A 22457-nucleotide genomic window follows, 5' to 3' on the forward strand; every position below is an offset into this window, starting at 1 on the left:
CCCACTGTCACATCCCAGGAGAGTGGTAGAAGGTGCCATTAGTAAATCAACAGCTGGGTGTGCAAAGAACAGGAGAAAGGAGCTGCGAAGGGGGCGAAGACAGGAAAGAGCACCTAGAGGACAGGAGAGAGCAGCAATAGGGGGGCAGAGGACAGAAGACTGTACTGCTCTGTGTTGAAGAGGCTCTGTCACCAGATTATAAATGCCCTATCTCCTACATACTCTGATCGGCGCTGTAATGTAGATGAGTTTTTTTTATTTTGAAAAACAATCATTTTTGAGCAAGTTTATGAACAATTTCAGATTTATGCTAATTTGCTTCTTAATAGACAACTGTGTGTTTTTTTACCTTTTTACCAACTGGGCGCTGTAAAGAGAAGAGTATGACACTGACCAATCAGCATCATACGCTTCTCTCCATTCATTTCCATCTGTATTCACAGCACAGTGTGATCTCGCGAGATCACACTGTGCTGTCACATACACCCACAGTAACTTTACCGAATTGTCTTGAGAGTGAATAGACATTACCTCCAGCCAGGATGTGATGTCTATTCACACTCCCGACACTTCGGTAAAGTTTCTGTGGGACTTACACAGCACAACGTGATCTTGCGAGTGTATTCTGATTGGTCAGCGTCATACACTTCTCTTTACAACGCCCAGTTGGTGAAAAGGTAAAAAACACCCAGTTGTCTATTAAGAAACGTATTAGCATAATTCTAAAATTGTTCATAACTTGCTAAAAAATGATTTGTTTTTCAAAATAAAAACCCACTGTTATCTACATTACAGTGCCGATCAGATGATGTAGGAGATAGGGCACTTATAATCTGGTGACAGAGCCTCTTTAATCTGCAGACTACCCTCCCCCTCCTGTCAGTGCCGACTACGAAGCAATCTGTATCTTGTTACAGAAAGGAGCTGGGAGGGAGGAGGAGACCGGATCTCAATGGGTCCTGCCACTTCTGCAGCACAATGAAGACTGAGCCTTGGCTGTATTGAAAAGCAGCCAGCAGGCTCCACAGAAGGTCCAGGGCTTCTGTAACTGCTCCATCTTCTAACGCTCTGGAGCTTTGTAGTGAGTACAGAGAGTGTGGCCTCGTCTGACACTGGAGGGAGGATACTGGGCTGCCTCCAGCTGCACAGTGCACTCGCTGCAGTTCACGATCAGTGACGGTAGTAGGCAGTGTAGTGCATAGCGTGCACAGTGCACCGCTCAGGGAGAGAAAAAAGCCTGCGGCCAGTCAGTGAGGAAGAAGAGAGCGGCCCACTGAGGAAACCGGCCCATCTGGCATTTGCCAGAATTGCCAGTTGGCCAGTCCGGCCCTGCATTGAGGGAATAGTTAAGAACATTATTATTTTAGCATTTTGGGATTTTTTTCTTATATCCCCTAGAAACCTCTTTAACTGACTGTGTGAAGGAAAAAAAGTAAATTTGGGTAGGGGCTCTGACTCCTATAAAAAGTATATTATAAAATTAATCAGTACATCATTTTGGATCTAATTACTTAAAATAATATAACAGTGACGCTAATTACTTCGCCAACCTATCCCACCAGGGATGTACCCATTAACTAGTTTACTTCCCAAGAACACCATGGATTACAATGATACACTCTGCTGGCTCCACTGAGTACAGGATCACTCCGTCGGCACTGATTATGGGGTGCATTCTGCTGGCTATGATGGCCCTAATAATGAGGGTATTCTGATGGCACAGTCATTGGTACACCCTGATTTCTAGCAACAAGGCCCCTTTGCCTATAAGATCAGAATGAAACATGAGCCCCTATGTTCTCATTGAATTTAGGATTATTTATGCATATGAAAGGGAAATTGTAAACTGCCAAATAGCTGGTTAGCATGATTATACAATACTACTGGTGTAACTAACGACATAATGCTTTTTTGTATTGTTTTTCTTTTCTTTTAACAAGTGACTTTTATGAGCATGAAGCTTTAATGATGGAGGAAGAAGGAGCTGTTATTGTTGGCCTTCTTATGGGACTTAACATGATTGATGCAAATTTATGCCTCAAGGGAGAAGATTTAGATTCTCAGGTAAAAGTACAAAACAAAGCAAAATTAATGAATTTTACGTTTGTGTGTTATTTTAAGTCAAAGATAAAAAGTAGCTCAGAAAAATAGCAAAATAAGCATGACTACTATTTGTTATTATGGTTTCACAATCTTCGCAATACTGTTTATCCATATCACTATAGAACATTGTGCGTTATATTGATGGATTTTGTATTGACATCATATATCAGTGCATCTGAATGTAAACCCCCTCTCAGAAAAAAAAGTATACAAAGCTGTGAAATAGCATTTGCTCTAAAATGTCTTCTATTTTTGCTAATTTGTCACATTTAAATGTTTCAGACTCTTTTAATATAAGATTAAAAAAAAACATGAGTAAACACAAAATGCAGCTTTTCTATGATAATTCCATTTATTGAGGATGAAAATGTATTCAAAACCTATATCACCAATGTGAAAAGGTATTTGTCCCCTTAAACCTAATAACCGGTACTGCCACCCTAGCCAGTATCGACTGCAATCAAATGCTTGTGAGGAGTCTTTTACATTGCTGTGATAGAATGTTGGCCCACTCTTCATTGCAGAATTGCAAATTTAATTTGGCTACATTGGAGGGTTTTCGAGCATGAATTGCCCGTTTACGTTCTTGCAGCAGCATCTTCATGGGATTCAAGTCATTACTTTGACTCGGCCACTCCAAAACCTTTTTTTTTTTTTTCAGCCATTCAGAGGTGGACCTGCCTTTGTGCTTCAGATCATTGTCCTGCTGCATAACCCAATTGTGCTTGAGCTTTAGGTCACAAATGGGCAGACCTTCTCCTTCAAGATTTTCTGATAAAGAGCAAAATTCAACGTTCCATCTATTTTTGACAAGTCTCCAGCTCCTGCAAAAGCAAAGCAGCCTAAAATCATCACACTACCACCGCCATATTTGATTGTTATCATGATGTTCATAGGGTGAAAAGTGGTGGCTTTATGCAAGATGTAACGACACCCATGCCTTCCAAAAAGTTCCACGTAGAATTCCTCAGTCCACAGAATTGTATCTTAAAAGACTTGGGGGGTCATCTTATTGTGTTGCGGCCGCTGACTGCCGACATCCCCCTCTTACTGTCAGCTTCTCCATGCCCAGGGACGCCGGCACGCTCTGCCTCCTCTTCCGGACTGTGCCCGTAGGGTGCCCGCGTTAGTGCTAGTTCTTAAAGGACCTCCGTGCACCAGTTAAAATTTACCCAGCCTATTCCTGCACACCCTGGCCCCTATAAGTGACCCTGCCCCATTCCTCAGTTCCTGAGCAATGATGTTGTTTCCATCCCAGTGTTAGCCTGCAAAGGTTTCTTATCCTGTTTCCTGAATCCTGTGTCCGTAACTAGTTCTGTATCCTGAAACTTGTGTCAGTGACCAGTTCTGCAGCCTGCTCCCCCTAATCCGGCACCAGCCTGCTTCCCCTAATCCGGCACCAGCCTGCTTCCCCTAATCCGGCACCAGCCTGCTTCCCCTAATCCGGCACCAGCCTGCTTCCCCTAATCCGGCACCAGCCTTCTTCCCCTAATCCAGCACCAGCCTGCTTCCAATACCTGCAATCTGACTGTCTCCAGCTGCCATCAAGGTACCATCTTCCAGTGACTGTATTATACCTGTCTGGCCAGCAGCTACTCTGTTACGGCAGAGAAGCCCAGTGGATTAACACAACCCCATTGGACGTTACATAATGTTGGTTAGCAAATGCGAGACAAGCGGTTTTGTTCTTTTTGGTTAGCAGTGGTTTAAGCCTTACAGCTATCCATGGATGCCATTTTTGCCCAGTGTCTTATTGTGGAATTGTGTACATGGACCTTAACTGAAGCAATTGAGGCCTGCATTTCTTTCGATTTTTGTGTGGCTTCTTTTGTGACCTCCGGGTAGTGTCGGTGATGCCATCTCGTGAAATTTTGGAAGGCCGACCATCCTGGGAAAGTTCACCACTGTTCCACGTTTTCTCCCTTTGTGGATAATGGTTCTCCCTTGCTGGGATCCCAGAATTTTAGCAATGGCTTTGTAGCCCTTCTAAACTGATAGATTGTAATTACATTGTTTGGAATCTGCATTTCAATCTTTTTAGAATGTGGCATCTTGTCTTGATCCTCTTTTTGAGACCTAGCCGGCTTTACATTGCCACACAGGTTCTGTTTAGATTTAACAGGTCTGGCAGTCATCATGCCTGGGTGTGGCTATTAAAATTGAACCCATTTGTCAATTAAATTTAAAGAGGCTCTTTCACCAGATTTTGCAACCCCTATCTGCTATTGCAGCAGATAGGCGCTGCAATGTAGATTACAGTAACGTTTTTATTTTTTTTAAAAACGATCATTTTTGGCCAAGTTATGACCATTTTTGTATTTATGCAAATGAGGCTTGCAAAAGTCCAAGTGGGCGTGTTTAAAGTAAAAGTCCAAGTGGGCGTGTATTATGTGCGTACATCGGGGCGTTTTTACTAGCTGGGCATTCTGACGAGAAGTATCATCCACTTCTCTTCAGAACGCCCAGCTTCTGGCAGTGCAGACACAGCCGTGTTCTCGAGAGATCACGCTGTGACGTCACTCACTTCCTGCCCCAGGTCCTGCATCGTGTCGGCCACAACGGCACCAGAGGCTACAGTTGATTCTGCAGCAGCATCAGCGTTTGCAGGTAAGTAGCTACATCGACTTACCTGCAAACGCTGATGCTGCTGCAGAATCAACTGTAGCCTCTGGTGCCGATGTGTCCTCGCTCGTCCGACACGATGCAGGACCTGTGAGTGACGACATTGCGTGATCTCTCGAGAACACGGCTGTGTCTGCACTGCCAGAAGCTGGGCGTTCTGAAGAGAAGTGGATGATACTTCTCGTCAGAACGCCCAGCTAGTAAAAGTAGTAAAAACGCCCCGATGTACGCACATAATACACGCCCACTTGGACTTTTGCAAGCCTCATTTGCATAAATACAAAAATGGTCATAACTTGGCCAAAAATGCTCGTTTTAAAAAAATAAAAACGTTACTGTAATCTACATTGCAGCGCCTATCTGCTGCAATAGCAGATAGGGGTTGGAAAATCTGGTGACAGAGCCTCTTTAACTGGTTGATTTGGTAGCTAGGGGTCAATTACTTTTTCACACATGGCCAGCAACAGCATTTTTTTCTTCAATAAAGAAATCCTCATTTCAAAACAGCAATTTGTGTTTACTTGGGTTATCTTTGTCTAATATTGAAAGTATGAAGATCTAAAACATTAAGTGCGACAAATATGCAATAATAGTAGAAATTGGCAAATATTTTTTTACAGCACTGTATTTTCTGCCACGCCTAACTCTCTCTAATAGCAATTTAAATTTCACAATTTGAATCTAGTGGACCAGAGTACACTAGGAAAGAAAATTGTGTTTTGCAATTTTTATTTGATTAGCTTTAGGGACTCTATTCACACAAACATATTTCACGTCCGTGTGCTGTTAGTTGAAATAACTGACTGCACACTGACCGAGGCAATTCAATGGGGCTATTCACACATCTGTGTTTCTTGACAGAGCCAGTGTCCATTGCGTGAAACTGACTGCATGTCCTATTCTGACCCGTTTTTGTATATCAGACTCGACCATTGAAGTGTATCAGTGCATGAAAGAAACTAACAGCACACGGATGACATTCATGTGCTGTCTGTTTTTCACGTATTGGTCGCTAAAGAAATGCAAAGAAAAAAAGAAAGGTAAAATCCAGGAAGTGATTGCCGAGGAGAAACACGACCAGAGACAGTAAAATACTTTCCTTGTCCAATTCATAGGAGGGACGCAAAACGTGGGGTATATGCTGTTGCCACTAAGATGCTTTACACTAAGAAATTAAAAACTGGCCCCACCTACAGGGCATACCCTGCCCACAGACACTGAGCTATTCAGTCTGTCTGCAAACAGGAACACGGTAAGAAAAGGTTTGCCTAAACAATAGAGGATAAATCCTCAAACTGACAACCATGAACAAAAAAAACCTTAAAAACACAATGGGTGGGAGGTGTATCCCCAATCAACTGGGTGAAAAAAGGAATTTACAGTGAGTACTTTAAAAATACAGATTTTTAGTTCGTTTCATTGGTGGACACAGATTGTGGGACATCCTGGAGCAGTCCCAAAGGCCTGGAACAGAACACAGGACATGGTCACGTATTTCACAGTTGCCTGCAATACCTTGCGACCCAGGGAAGCATCTGCAGAGGCAAAGGTATATATTTGATTGAACTTGACAAAACTGTGTAAAGAAGACCATGTGGCCGCCTTGCACACCTAAAGGGCAGAGGCCTGATGTCGCACAGCCCAGGAAGCTCCAACCACTCTGGTAGAGTGGGCTATGATCTGAAAAGAGGAGCCTTATCCTGAACTCAGTAAGCTTTGCGAACAGTCATTCAAATCCAGTGAGTGATAGTGGGCTTAGAAGCAGCCAACCACTTCCTGGGACCCTCCGGGAGGATGAACAAGAAATTCGACCTCCAGAAGGAAGACGTGATGGAAAAAGTAAGTCCCCAAGGCTTAGGGAGAACATCCAGATTATGGCGGGAATGCTCTTTCAAATGACTAGGAGATGGACAAAGGGATGTTAAAACGATGTCCTCCTTTCTGTAAAAAGCCTTGGAATAAACTTGGGCAGGAAGGAAGGCACTGTGTGGAGGACCGCCTTGTTCTTATGAAGAGTCAGAAATGGAGAATGGCGAGATAGAGCCACCAATTCAGAGATGCCATGGAAGTCGTCGCGACCAGAAAAAACACTTTCCAGGAAAGAAGACGAAGGGAGAATTTTTGCAAGGTTTAAAGATAGCCAAATCCAAATAATAATCCCAAGAAGGAATCAGAGGACGATAAGGGGGAACTGCGTGGGCAACCTCCTGCAGAGGAGACTTGACGTCCGCCTTAGAAGCCAACGGGTGACCGAACAAGACCGAAAGCGCTGACACCTGTCCCTTTAGGGTGCGGAGTGCCTTACGTTGATGTAGGCCACCCTGCAGGAAGAAAATCATTCTGCATAGAGGAAATAGCACGGGGAAAAGATTGCAATCCTCAATCCAACAAAAAGAGACCCTCCAGGTACGATGGTAAATGCAGACTGAGGAAGGCTTCATAGTGAGAATAACACTCTCCGACAGACAGTGAGCCCTAAGAACCGTGGTTTCAAAAGTTACGCCATTAAACATGGTGACCTTAAATTCTGGTGGAAGAGAGGTCCCTGAGAGAGGTTGGAATGGAGAGGTAATAGCCACATGACGTCGGCCAGCAGGGACATGAGGTCTGCGTACCAACAACGGTATGGTGCATGAATACAGAGCCCGGGTGTAATGACTGGGTAGGGAGACAGACCGGTGAGCCCTAATCTACCCGCCACTCAGTCCTTGCCTACTTGCACGACCTGTCCTAGGCGACAGCGTACAACTGGGTGACGGTCCCTATACTCAATATGTGCACGACAGACACAGACAAGGGTACACAGAAGCTAAGGGAAATGGAGCAGTTGCCCACAGCAACACCGTGAGCAACAAGAATAGTGAACGAGCCGACTCAAACCAGGAGTGTACGTGGTGCCAAACGCAGAGCAGGAGAGTAGTCGGTAAAGCCACGGTCAATAAGAAGCAGAGGTCAATAGGAAAAGCAGGAACAGCAGAGCCAGGAAGCAAGAGAATCACAGGCAAAGGACAAGCAGCAAATGAAGGTATAAGTAGACAAAGAGCGGGAGCTAGGACCGTCTGGCCAGGCTGTAATAGGTTCTCCCCCTCCTCAGCCTACCAGTCTGAGTGGTAGCAGAACGAGTCACTCTAGCAGACCTAGGAACAGGTGCAGGCTGATTAACCACGGGCGTTGACACAGAAGCTGTGTCTGGCAAATCCTTTACACCGGGCTCGGGGAATGAAGCAGAGGACCTGACAATTGAACCTGGTAGCTATCCGGTCCACATTGGCCCTGTCTGAGACCTATCTGGCCGAAATATTTGTAAAAGTAATTAAATGTATGGTAAGAATTGTATAGCAATGATAAATTTATTATTCGTTTTAGTATATGGCAACGCGTTTCGACACAGGACATGTGTCTTCGTCAGGCCAAGGAATAACAAACAATAGAAAATGACATCTTATATACGCATCTAAAAAGGGTTACACAAATCGAGAGCAGCCACAAAAAAAGCACGAAAATTGATTTCTTTTAACCCCTTCCCTCTTTAGCTACTTTTGACCTTCCTGACCGAGCCTCATTTTTCAAATCTGACATGTTTCACTTTATGTGGTAATAACGTCGGAATGCTTGTACCTATCCAAGCGATTCTGAGATTGTTTTCTCGTGACACATTGGACTTTAAGATAGTGGTAAAATTTGGTCGATACATTCAGTATTTAATTGTGAAAAACACCAAAATATAGTGAAAAATTGCAAAAAATAGCATTTTTATCAATTTAAATGTATCTGCTTGTAAGACAGGCAGTTATAACACACAAAATTGTTGCTAATTAACATCCCCCACATGTCTACTTTAGTTTGGCATCGTTTTTTGAACATCCATTTATTTTTCTAGGACGTTACAAGGCTTAGAACTTTAGCAGCAATTTCTCACATTTTCAAGAAAATTTCAAAAGGCTATTTTTACAGAGGCCAGTTCAGTTCTGAAGTGGCTTTGAGGGCCTTATATATTAGAAACCCCCAAAAAGTCACCCCATTTTAAAAACTGCACCCCTCAAAGTATTCAAAACGGCATTCAGAAAGTGTACCCTTTAGACGTTTCACAGGAGTTAAAGCAATATAGAGGTGAAATTTACAAATTTCGTTTTTTTTTGCAGAAATTCATTTTTAATCCATTTTTTGTGTAACACAGAAAGTTTCACCAGAAAAACGCAACTCAATATTTATTGCCCAGATTCTGCAGTTTTTAGGAATATCCCACATGTGGCCCTAGCGTGCTTATGGACTGAAGCACCGGCCTCAGAAGCAAAGGAGCACCTAGAGGATTTTGGGGCCTTGTTTTTATTACAATATATTTTAGGCACCATATCAGGTTTGAAGGACTCTTGCAGTGCCAAAACAGTGTAAACCGCCCACAAGTGACCCCATTTTGGAAACTACACCCCTTGAGGAAATTATCTAGGGGTATAGTGAGCATTTTGACCCCACAGGTTTTTTGCAGAAATTATTAGAAGTAGGATGTGAAAATGAAAATCTACATTTTTCCCAATAAAACGTAGGTTTAGCTAATTTTTTTTCATTTCCACAAGGACTAAAAGAGAAAGTACCACAAGATTTGTAGAGCAGTTTGTCCCGAGTAAAACAGTACCCCACATTTGATCATAGATTGCTGTTTGAACACACGGCAGGGCTTAGAAGGGAAGGAACGCCAATTGGCTTTTGGAGCTCAAATTTGGCAGGAATGGTTTGCGGAGGCCATGTCGCATTTGCAAAGCCCCTGAGGGGACAAAACAGTGGAAACCACCCACAAGTGACCCCATTTTGGAAACTACACCCCTTGAGTAAATTATCTAGGGGTATAGTGAGCATTTTGACCCCACAGGCTTTTTGCAGAATTTATTGGAAGTAGGCCGTGAAGATGAAAATTTAAATTTTAACCAATAAAACGTAGGATAAGCAAATTTTTTTTTCATTCCCACAAGGACTAAAGGAGAAAAAGCACCACAACATTTGTAGAGCAGTTTGTCCCGAGTAAAACAGTACCCCACATGTGGTCATAAACGGCTGTTTGGACACACGGCAGGGCTCAGAAGGGAAAGAACACCATTTGGAGTTCAAATGTAACTGGAATGGTTTGCGGTGGCCATGTCGCATTTGCAAAGCCCCTGAGGGGTCAAAACAGTGGAAACCCCCCAAGAGTGACTCCATGTGGGAAACTACACCCCTCAAGGAATTTATCTAGGGGTAAAGTGAGCATTTAAAAAAATGTTTCAATTAAAATCCATGGATGTGTGATAAACTTTGAAGCACTCTATTATGCACAGGCCAGGTTTGTCGGGACAGGTTTCACAATGATAAATTGTGTCTCGTCTTCTCCCTCTGTGTAACACACTTTACACCTTTTTTGGCTCCTTCCCTTTTTACCAGTGGAGGGGATTTCGCCAGGAAAGTGTTGCCCTGGTACAATACGTGGACCATCGCATCTAGAAGTACTGGGGCCCTCCGCTTCCTGGTTCCCAAATACAAGGGCCTTGATAACCGCTTCTTGAAACTGAAGGAATGTCCCTGTCCGGCCTGCACATCGGTATAGCACGTAAGCGTTCTACAATGCCATCTGTACCACGTGCACGGCCAGCTTTTTGTACCACGCCTTTGTTTTACGCATGGCACTGTACGGCTTCAGTACTTGATCAGAGAGATCAACACCTCCCATGTACTTATTGTAGCCGAGGATGCAGTCTGGCTTGGGGGTCATTGTGGTGCTACCTCGGACAGGGACAGGGGTGCTGCCACTACCGTGTATTGTGGTCAACATAAGGACGTCCCTCCTGTCCTTATACTTGACCAGCAACAAGTTATCGCTGTGTAGTGCCCTGCTTTCTCCTTTTCTTAGGGGTTGCCCAATCAGATTTTTAGAGAGGCCTCTCTGATTTTTGCGCACGGTGCCGCATGCTACAGTACTTCTGGTGGAGGGGCATTTAAATAGTGGGATGCTGGTATAGAAGTTATCCACGTAAAGGTGATAACCCTGGTCCAGCAGTGGGTGCATCAAGTCCCACACTATTTTTCCACTAACTACCAGGACAGGGGGGCATTCTGGAGGTTCTATCCTGGTGTCCTTCCCTTCATAAATCCGAAACCTGTAGGTGTACCCTGAGCTGCTCTCGCACAGCTTGTACATTTTAATTCCATACCTCGACCTCTTGCTTGGCAGGTATTGGCGGAATTTTAGTCTCCCCTTAAAATGTACAAGGGACTCGTCTATTGCTATGTTCTTTTCGGGGTGTACACTTCCTGAAATTTGGTGCAGAAATAATCAATCATTGGCCTGATTTTGAATAGGCGGTCGTATGTGGGGTCATCACGGGGCGGGCACTGTGCATTATCATTATAATGCAAAAATTTCAGAATAATTTCAAATCGTGCCCGGGTCATTGCCATGCGGTATAATGGGGTGCTGTATAAAATGTCCGCACTCCAGTATTGCCTAATCTCTGTTTTTTTTACTAGGCCCATATGTAGGACAAGGCCCCAAAATTTCATCATCTCCGCTGCCTCTATGGGGGTCCACCTAGCAATTGATGACGTGGGGTTTTGGGCTAAAAATTGTTGGGCATATAAATTTGTTTGGGCCGCCATTACATTAACAAAATCCTCCCTGAAAAACAGCTTGAAATAGTGAATTTCTGCGAGGCCTACAGTCTCAAATAGAATTCCTGAGCTCCCTGTGAAATCTGGAATGTGAGGCTCATAATTATCAGGGGGTGGGTTCCACAGGGTATCTCTCATTTGGGGGGTTGCCTCAGCTGATGTCCTGGGGCGTCTTTGCGGGGGTTCCTCATCACTGGATGAGGATGATGAGGTCAAGATGAATGGGGCAATTTCCTCTTCTCCCTCACTGGCCGATTCAGTGTCAGAGGCCAGGATGGTGTATGCCTCCTCAGCGGAGTATAGCCTTTGAGATGATTGGGCCATTTTTATTAGGGGGGTATGTAGTGCTTCAACACGTGTAATACTCTTTATAGAGGTGGTTTTGTATGTTGTGCTTTTACACGTGTAATATGAAATTTATAGGAAAAAAATAAATAAAAAGAAGAGAAGAATAAGAAAAATGTAGAAGAAAGAAATTTATTGAACGTTCAATATAGAACTGTAAAAAAAACTGAGCTACAACTGTGTCGCTACGCTATCAAAAATTTAGTGAACAAATTTCAGTTAAAAAAAACTGAATGTCCGTCACTAAACGGACGCTGGCTATAACGCTATAAATTTATACTAACTGTCGCTACGCTATCAAAAATTTAGTGAATGAACTTCAGTTAAAAAAAACTGTCCGTCACTAAACGGACGCTGACTATAAGATGTAAATTTATACTAAAACTGTCGCTACGCTATCAAAAATTTAGTGAACGAACTAAATGTCCGTCACTAAATGGACGCTAACTATAAGAAGTAAATTGTTTCAAACTGTATAAAAAAATATATAGCTAGAACTTCTGCTATATATCTTTTTTACAAAACGGACGTCAGTAAACGTCCGCTACTCTAATGCTACTCTTTTTTTTTTTTTTTTTACAGTTTTATAAAATGAAGAAAAAAAGGCCCAAAAAAAACCTGCGTAAACAAATTACCACTGAGGCTGATTATTAGACTCAGTACTCAGTAGCCTCAGGGCGCACGCAAAAAAAAGGTGCAGTAATAAAAAAGGCCAAAAGATAAAAAAAATTACCACGGATGCTGACCAATGATGGCGGTCACTGATCAGCACTCAGTGGCCGCAGGGCGCACACAGGGAGGTGCAAAAATGCAAAAAAAAAAGGAAGTCCTGTGCCAAAAATTGGCGGTCAGTGATGGCGGTCACTGATCCGCACTCAGCGGCCGCAGGACGTAAAAAGGGAAAGGGGGGGAGGGGAGGGATGGTGGGGGAGGGTACAGGGATAAGAAGTTTAGGAAAAAAACAAGTGCTGCTGCTAAAAAAAAAAAAAAAGCAGCAGCAGCACAGATGATGATGATGACGGTTCACTCTTCTGCAGGAAGCAGTCGGATGAAGACGTCACAGCAGGATCGCAGCACAGAAGGCCTCAGATTCGGTAAGTTGGCTTCACAGACGGTCACACCAGCTCTGCTCACCGTTCCTAACCGGAATGAGGTGGGCAGAGCTGGTGTAGGGTGTTTCAAACACCCGCCATGGCTGCGATTGGTCGGTCGGTGCTGACCGACCAACTATAGCGATCTGGGGGCTGGCATCACCGCCATTTTTTATATGGAACATGGTAGTCATTGCTGCTGTCCTAGACAGCACCAATTACCACCATATCACTGTGCCCTGTGGCACAGTGATTGGCAAAAGCCGCAAACATCCGCAATTGGCCGGTCTGAATTGACCGGTCTGAATTGACCGGCCAATGGCGGCGATCGCCGATGTGGGGGGGAGGTGACACCCCCCTGGGCATCGTGTACAGATGTCCTGCTGTTATGAACAGCAGCCATCTTTACTTTAAAACGTTTATTTTTGATACGGTAACCCCTTCTGCATTTGGCGTATATGTACGGCAAGATGCGGGAAGTCAATGCTTTCCATGACGTACATTTACGGCAAATGTCGGGAAGGGGTTAAAGAGTAGCTGTCAGTGACGTCAAGTAAACAGATGTTTATTCAGAGTAAGTGAATAAAACAAGGAGTAAATAAACAAAATGATTTATGATGTGTTATTCTGTAATTGCGTGCAAGATGAATATGATGGACATTAAAATAGCAGGGGTACATAGTATGCCGTTATGAACGGACAGGCCATCGAACACATGGATAAAGAGAGACGGAGCAGAATACAACAAATGGAGGTCAATCAATGTACTATATTTACGTGTCACGTAGGTTAGTTCATGTGGAGATGAGGACAAACAGCGGCGGAGGAGATCGGGCAGTCATGGACGGCACAAAAAGCTTCCCCGTAGTTATGACAACAGAAGTGACGAAAACCGCAGAGGGCCAAAAAGGGGAAGAGAGCAAATCGAGACAAGCGGTGTGCGCTCCCCAAGACGAAAAACACAGATGTAAGGAAGGATAAAGAGAAGAAGCCAGGACTAGGTGAGTATTCCCATGAAAACAAGGGGGTGAGGTGGTAGAGGGGAGAAGTAGGGAGGGAGGGATAGGAATGGAGCACAATAATGATAGGGTAATGGAACATATAAAAAATTTATATAAATTAGAAAGATAAGTGTCAAGGGGTCGTATAAAATGTAAAAGCTCAAATATATGACAAAATTGGTAAATATACATTGGGAAAAATGTGTATACAATATTATGGAACACAATATGATAAAATACAGTAATAATACATCACTGGGCGTAATTGGAAAAAATATGTTGCAATAACTAAAAAAGTAGATATCGGAATAATATACTTCAAAATGTATCAAAAATAGAATAAAAAGAAACACAATATGCCAACAGGTGAATTAATATATTGCTGGATTTAATCTAATGAGGATTCAGATAGTTCATTGAGGCCACTGGGTTATAAGCAGGAAAGCTTGAAAATCCAGAAATGTTCTCTTTGTTTTAATCTAGTAAATCTATCCCCATATGATGGAAGGATATATTCTATTGGGATGACTAGGATGTTACTGAAATCACTATTGTGTACTGTATTATAATGACGGGACACACTATGTTTCATGAAACCAATTTTCACATTAGATCTGTTTGTTAATTCTACATCTTAATTGTTGTGTGGTTCTCCCCACATATTGAAGGTTACATGGACATTTAAGCAAATATATAAAAAAAAATACTACTACAGTTGATGAGAAATTTGATTGGGAAAGTTTCACTAGTTACAGTGGACATGAAAGTGTTGCAACCATGTGTGATATTGGTGCAGCACAAACATCTCTGACGTCCATAGCTGAAAGAACCACAAATAGGGAATATATTGTGTATCTTCATGCCAATATTCCTCAATCTACTGGGTGCTAACAGGTTGCGTAATGTTTGGAACCTTCTGAACGTAATTGAAGGTTTATCTGTGAGAATTCCGTTGAGGTATGGGTCGCTTTTCAGGATATGTCAGTGCTTTTTTATAATGTTCAAATAAGCTCTGCTTCCAGAGTTGTATGTAGTGATGAAATTGTAGCCAAAATGGTTGGAATCGCCACTTTTTTTTTTCTTTTGGAGGGTAAAATACATGAATCCTGTGTGAGTTTAGAAGCTTTTAGCATAGCTCCTTTTATTAAACTGTGCGGAAAATATTTCTCCTTTAAAACGTTTTTTTTTTTTTAAATGGTGCATTCAGACTGAAATGGCTTATTGCTAGGGCAATTCTTTCTAATTTGCCTGAATTGCCAAAACGGTATGTTACGAAGCCAGGAGGGGTGATGTGCACTTTTAAACTCTAAGTAGCTGTTAACGTCAACAGTTTAAAATGTGTGTTCGTAGTAAAGAGCCTCCTTTCGTCTTTGCTGATAAGATCTAAAAAATAGAAGAGGACAAATACTTGTTGGTGAAGGGATATAACCACTTATCTTTTCTAATTAACCCCTTAATGACCGGGCCATTTTGCACGTTAATGACCAAGGATTATTTTTTGTTTTTTCACGGTCGCATTCCAAGAGTCGTAACTTTTTTTTTATTCCGTCGACATAGCCGTATAAGGGCTTGTTTTTTGCGGGACAAGTTGTATTTTGTAATTGTACCATTTTTAGATGCTTATAATATATTGATTAACTTTTATTAACTTTTATTTTAGAGAATTTAAAATAAGCAGCTATTCCAGCGTTAATTTTCACGTTCTAAATTTACGCCGTTTGCTATGCAGTGTAAATAACATGTTAACTTTATTTTATGCGTCGGCACGATTACGGGGATACCAAATATGTAAAGGTTTTATATGTTTTCTTACGTTTGCACAATAAAAAACGTTTTAGAAAAAAATTACTTGTTTATGCATAGCCGCATTCCAAAAACCGTAATTTTTTTATTTTTCCGTCAATGTGGCCGTATGTGGGCTTGATTTTTGCGGGCCAATGTGTAGTTTTCATTAGTACTATTTTGGGGTACATAGGACTTATAGATTAACTTTTATTTTATTTTTTATGGGGGGAATGGGAGAAAAGAAAATGTTGCCGTTGTTTTTTTGCGTTTTTTTTTTGGACGCCGTTCATTCGGCGGTTTAATTAATGTGTTCATTTTATTGGTCAAGTTGTTATGATCGCGGGGATACCATATATGTGTATGTGTTATTTGTTTTGACACTTATACTAAATAAAACCACTTTTTGGCCAAAAAAAGTAGTTTTATCTGTTTTTGACACTGATTTTTTGTATTTTTTTTTTTTCACAAACTTTATTTAACTGATTTACATTTTTTTTTCTTAGTCCCACCAGGGGACTTTACTATGCGATCTGTTGATCGCATATATAATGCTTTGGTATACCAAAGCATTATTGCCTTTCAGTGTAAAACTAACAGGCAACCTATTAGGTCATGCCTCCGGCATCGGCTAACAGGCAGATGTTGAAGGCAGACCTGGGGGTCTTTGTTAGGCCCCCAGCTGCCATGGAAACCCGACGGCGACCCGCGATTTGTTTGCGGGGGTGACAGAGGGAGCTCCCTCTGTCAAACAAATTAGATGTCGCTGTCACTATTGACAGCGGCATTTAATGTGTTAAACTGCCGGAATCGGAATGCGCTTTGATTCCGGCAACTGCAGCAAGAGCCAGGCTGTGTATAACAGCCGTGCTCCTGCCACTGATCGCGTAGGTACAGTGGCAGTACCCGCGCCATCACAGGACAGCTATATCCGTCGTCCTGCGTGACCTAGCAGCTGCAGAGGACGGGTATATCCGTCCTTCGGCGTTAAGGGGTTAATATAATTTATTTTATATGTTTCATTACCCTATCATTATTTTTCTCCATTCCTATCCCTCCCTCCCTACTTCTCCCCTCTACCCCCTCCCCCCCCCCTTGTTTTCATGGGAATACTCACCTAGTCCTGGCTTCTTCTCTTTATCCTTCTTTACATCTCTCTGTGTTTTTCGTCTTGGGAAGCGCACATCGCTTGTCTTGATTTGCTCTTTTCCCCTTTTTGGCCCTCTACGGCTTCCATCACTTCTCGGTTGCCATAACTACGGAGAAGTTTTTCGTGCCGTTCCTGACTGCCCGATCTCCTCTGCCGCTCCACATGGACTAACCTACGTGACACGTAAATATAGTACATTGATTGACTTCCATTTGTTGTATTCTGCTCTGTCTCTCTTTATCCATGTGTTCCACGGTATGTCCGTTCATAACTGCATACTATGTACCCATGTTATTTTAATGTCCATCATATTCATCTTGCACGCAATTACAGAATAAAATCATAAATCATTTTGTTTATTTACTCCTTGTTTTATTCACTTACTCTGAACTAACATCTGTTTACTTGATGACGTCACTGACAGCTGCTCTTTCCAAGAACTCAATTTTCTCACTTCTTAGATGTGTATATAAGATGTCATTTTTTTATTGTTTGTTCTTCCTTGGCCTGAGGAAGACACATGTCCTGTGTCGAAACGTGTTGCCATATATTAAAACTAATAAGAAATGTATTATTGCTATACAATTCTTACCAGCAGTGCTTTCCTGTATATCCATACATTTTATTACTTTTACAAATATTTCTTGTTGCGGTACCGTGCTTTCGCTACCAGTTTCTGGATTGGGGAGCTGCACCTGTTTTTAACCTTACATGTTTACATCAGTGTTGTACCTGACTTGTACAACCTTCATAGGTGAGCGCAATCACCTCTCCCTGTATTGTATTCACCTTACCCACCAGGTTTATCTTGCACCATGTGGCGCTGGGCTGTGTATTCTTTTTTTTCTTTTTTGGTTATATCTGGCCGAAGACCTTCTGGTACAGGGCCCACTTGCGGAATCCACCTTCTCGTGATTTAAGTCTGCATCCGAGTTGTAAACTCCGGGAAAGTGTACTGCACTGAATGTCCGAACAGCAGCAATGCTCAGTGCAGTAAGCAAAGAAAGATGGTTCTTAACACCAATAGGTTGATTGGGAGATAGGATTACTGTGGAGACCACAGCCCCTGAAGCGTAAGGTTTTCGAAAGGTTCCACCCCACCCCTTGAGAGTGGCATCTGTTGAGAGGATCAGTCCGTTCAAAGAAGAATAGACGGGGAGGAGATCCACCACGCGATCCGCGAGGGGATGGTTGAACTGGAGATCCAGTGAGTCCAATGAACTGTTCCACTGAGAGAGTATCGCCCGCTGAAGGGGGCGTGTGTGGAACTATGCAAAGGGAATGGTCTCTAGAGGCCACCATGGTTCGAAGAACCCTTATTCAGAGGCAGAGTGAAGTCTGAGTGGCTGTACGCAACGAGCGAATCCCTTCCTGAAGGACCTATGGTCGTTCCATAGGTAGAAAGACTCTAGCAGACTGAGTATCGAAAGCCACGTCCGGGAAGTTTTGCTTGGATGGAGACTGGCATAGCTTGGAGCTGTTGATAATCCAACCAGAGTGTCTGGAGTGCCGTCTTTGTTGTCCTCCCTGGAGGGGGACTTGATGAAAATGTTGTCCAGGTGTGGGACGAACACCACTCCCTGGTCTGAAGGAGTGCCATTACGAGTGAAAATACTTTTGTGAAGACTCTCGGGCTGGTGGCCAGGCTGAAGGGAAGATTCACAGTTGGTAATAATGGGACAGCTCTGCAAAGAAAAAATTCCATACGGTAATGACGGACCCTGAAATGTTCATTGAGATGCTAGAGGTCCAGGATGGGCCGAATCGAACTGTCCTTTTTCGTTAGGACAAAGTTGGAGTGGACTCCTAAATCTTTGGTCGGGGGTACGGGAATGATGACCCCTTGATGGAGCAGAGAGTCGATTGTCTGATAAAAGGTGGCCGTCCTGGAGGGAAACTGAGGAACAGCAGACAGAAAGAAATCCTCTGGTGGGAGACTGGTAAATTACATTTTGTATCCGGAGGATATCACTTCCTGAACCCAGGCATCCAAAATGTGTGAGAGCCAGACGTACTTGAAATCCGGAAGCCTGCCCCCCACTCAAACTGAAACGAGCGGGGGCGCACCTTCAGGCTTACTGGCTTCAGTTTTTAAAGATTGAAGCCAGGGTCGCCAGGAGGGGCGGGCCTTAACTGAAGATTTGTTTTTTTGGTCATGGTGAGACTGCAGTCTGGAAGACGTAGTGTTGGAGAACACATTAAAGGACTGAAAACAAGTACTAGCCTTCTTGACAGGAGCAGTCCGCCTGACCCTGTTTTGGGGGATATGGTTTCTCTTGCCACCAGTGACCACTGAGATGATCTAATCCAACCTGGTTCCGAAGAGACGGGAACCTGAAAAAGGTAGCGCAGTCACGGACTGCTTGAAACCGTATCCGCAGACCAAGCGTATCTGTACCTTCATAAAACTTTTGACATGTCTAGACTGTCAAAAGTCCGAGCACTCAGACCCCCTCTGATCGCTAAAACGAAGCAGCAGAAGTACTCAGACCCCCACCGAATGTTTCTTGAATATGCAATTTTTGGGCAAATGTGTCGTTTTACACAAGTATTTTTCACATACAGTATGGACCACAGACAAAATTAATCTCCTTTCACGCAGTGCTACTTCTCCCGAGTATGAGGATACCAAATATGTGTGCCTTATTTATCACCTGGAGATGTAGTAGGGCTTACAATAAAAGCAGTGTATTTAAAAAATCACCTTTTTTCACAGCTGATTTTTACAAAACTCAGCCACAAGTTTTCATCTAGCGGTATAATGGGAATTTATTTTATTTTGGTTTCTGAAAAAGGACTCGTATATATAACTATATTTATAATAAATGCTCACTACAGACCCACGCTTGTGTGTAAAAGGGCTGGTATAATAGCGGGTTTCAACCTACTTGTGTCACCTACTATTACTACCTCCTTTATAAACCGGGTCACTAGGGTTATACCTAGTTCCCCTACCTTTTCCTTATACTAACGTCTACTTACTTGCTTTGCTGCTAAGTACGTGTATAAGGGCGTATAATAAATACAATTGTATAGTAAATAAAGGGTAATATTTATTACTAACAATAATCACACTTACATACACGAACTAAACACAGAACACCGTAACTGATCACAGTATAGTATCAGTATACCCCAATACATATAACACGTTAATATATACTGAGTATACTCACACTATACATAGTACAGTATAAACACGGTATCCTATGTTATGCCTCCACCCACATACCTAAACATACATATGAATACAGTTACGTTACAATACAATACACGCTCACTATTTCTGTCCCACTCCCTCCTAATTTAACTTTCCCTATACACTAAGGGTTTAATACTCAGGAAAAAGGGTCAACAGTGGGAAGGGATTTCAGACTGCAAGGGGTAGACAGCAGCAATGGGTTAACAAGGGGTATGGATTGCTGTGTAGCAGGTAAATGGTGGGAAAGGGTTAAACAGGTATGCAGGTAAAGGGTTGAAGTAAGGAGGGGAGAGAGCATAATGCGTAGCTGCTTCTACACGTAGATACTTAGCTGTCCATGTGGTCTGAGTTGGTGTGTGTTCAGGTAGGCAGGAAAAGAGAGCAGACCTTGAGGGCAGGGGAGTCCATTGGGAGCAGCAAATAAGAGCCAGAATGTGAGGCCGTGGACCCTCTTATACCTTGTCCGTGTACATCTGTGTGACATCACAGCTCATGCATGTGAAAAGTGGGGGGGGGGGGCATGGTCATCGGCATTATGGCTACCTCATGGAATACCATTATCTAGTAGGGGGATTGAAGGGCAGTTGGAACTTCCTGCTTCCTGGATTAGTTCATTGTTTATGGCTTCCATCCCCCAGGGTGTCTTATTACATGGTAGGGTGATGAATATACACCTTTCTAGAGGGACAAATATGTATATATCTACATTCACATGTACATAGATATAAATATATAAAACACTTCCCTTTACAGTTTCCTAAAATAAAAAGTTGCAGGTATGTGCAAGTGAAGGGGCTTTCCAGCAGTCGAACATTATGTTATACATGAAAATACATTAACATGACACCCATCCACCTATTTCCTACTAATAAAAACGAATCTAAAATCTAATAATTCAGAACAGTATGGTATCTTTTAAAACAAGGGTGAAAGCACAGGCCTGGTTAGAGGGACATGAGGGACAAAAATATTGGGAATCTTTGCGGCGCCCATCTTTTCTGCAGATGCGCCACTTTTTCTGGGGGTTGCTTCTAGTTGCGGGCATGGGACTGATAAAATGCATTTCAGTCAATCGTTTGACATCCTCAGATTGGGGGCATTCTCCGGTGTCCTGAACTGTTAAATATGAGGCCTTCAATAATTTCTCCTGGAAATCCAGAAATGTGTGTCTGCCTTTTTAGTGTTGTTTTTTTTTTTTTTTATAGAGCACAAATGAATTGTGGATTGCCACCTGTAGCAGATAAATTGCTTTTCACTAAATAGGGCAGTAAAACCTGGTCACATAAGTCCACCTCCATGTACTTGTTATATTCGGACACGCTTACTGGTTTGTGCTTTGCCCGATGATGCCCCATTTCTCTCAATGCCACATTTGCAGCAGTATGAATTGTGCCTGGCACATAAACATCTTTGCAATATCTCTTCTTGACCGCCAGCAATTTCTCACATGCATAAGCACATACTATGCACTTCCTCACTAATTGCTGTGGAAAACCAATTTTTTTTTTGCACACGGTTCCACACACCCTTGTGTTCGCAGCATGCAAATGCCTAAACAGGAGTACCCGGCACACTTGAATAAAAATTATCGTAGAGGATGCATTATCTCCCACACTATTTTACTGCTGGTGGAAAGATCAGGGAGGGCATTCTGAAACATTTATTTATCGGTCCCACCCTTCATAATATTCTGAAGGTGGCAGTATAACCTGACCCGCTTTCGCAAAATTTGTACAGCTTAATGCCATATCTTCCCTTTTGGAAAGCAGATCTTGGCGAAAGCTAAGCCTTCCATGGAAGTTGAGGAGGGATTTGTCCATGCTTACATTCTGCTCTGGGGTGTAAAATTGCAGATATTAATTACTTAAGCAATTTATTTATTAGTCTTATTTTGAACAACCGAACACAGTTTGCATCGGTACTTGGGAGGGCCTGTGAGTTGTCACTGAAGTGAAGTAACCTCATTAACGTTTCTTAATGAGACCTTGACATTACTGCAGAATACACTGGGGAGGCCATGGCGGGTCTTGTTGACCAGTATGATCGGCTTTTTTACAATACCCATATTTAGGGTGAGCCCCAAAAAAAAATTCTTATTCAGACAAATTGGTGGGTATCCAATCTATGGCATGCGTGGATGAAGGTTTCTGCCTTTTATATTTATACTGCGTGGCATATAAATGGCTTTGGTGGATGATTATATTTAGGAGGTCGTCCGTAATAAACTAAAATAGTCCATTTGGGCAAAATTTGAATTGTCCACCGTTATGCCAGTAGTGCCAGGAAATGTGCGGATTCTAAGCCCAAATGATGGAGCAGGTGCCCATATGAGAGCCTGAACTGGGGGGACCATGCTGTCATGTGCTACTGCGCTACTAGGCCCTGCGCTTTCATATATATAAATTTATATGTGATCTAACAGAAATATATATATATATATATATATATATATATATATATATACAGTGAAGGAAATAAGTATTTGATCCCCTGCTGATTTTGTAAGTTTGCCCACTGTCAAAGTC

The 22457-nt window shown here is 42.7% G+C and overlaps 1 protein-coding gene across 6 annotated transcripts in view; it reads left to right on the forward strand.

Annotated features, from left to right (window-relative positions):
• LOC142748947 (RUN and FYVE domain-containing protein 1-like) overlaps positions 1-22457 on the forward strand; it is a 543301-nt gene that overhangs the window by 101215 nt on the left and 419629 nt on the right. For all 6 annotated transcript variants that reach the window (XM_075856376.1, XM_075856372.1, XM_075856375.1 and 3 more), the window contains one exon: positions 1941-2064. In XM_075856376.1, coding sequence (XP_075712491.1) covers positions 1941-2064 — 124 coding nt within the window. The remainder of the gene's footprint in view (positions 1-1940; positions 2065-22457) is intronic.

This window comes from Rhinoderma darwinii, chromosome 3, assembly GCF_050947455.1.
Source record: "Rhinoderma darwinii isolate aRhiDar2 chromosome 3, aRhiDar2.hap1, whole genome shotgun sequence".
Taxonomy (NCBI): domain Eukaryota; kingdom Metazoa; phylum Chordata; class Amphibia; order Anura; family Rhinodermatidae; genus Rhinoderma; species Rhinoderma darwinii.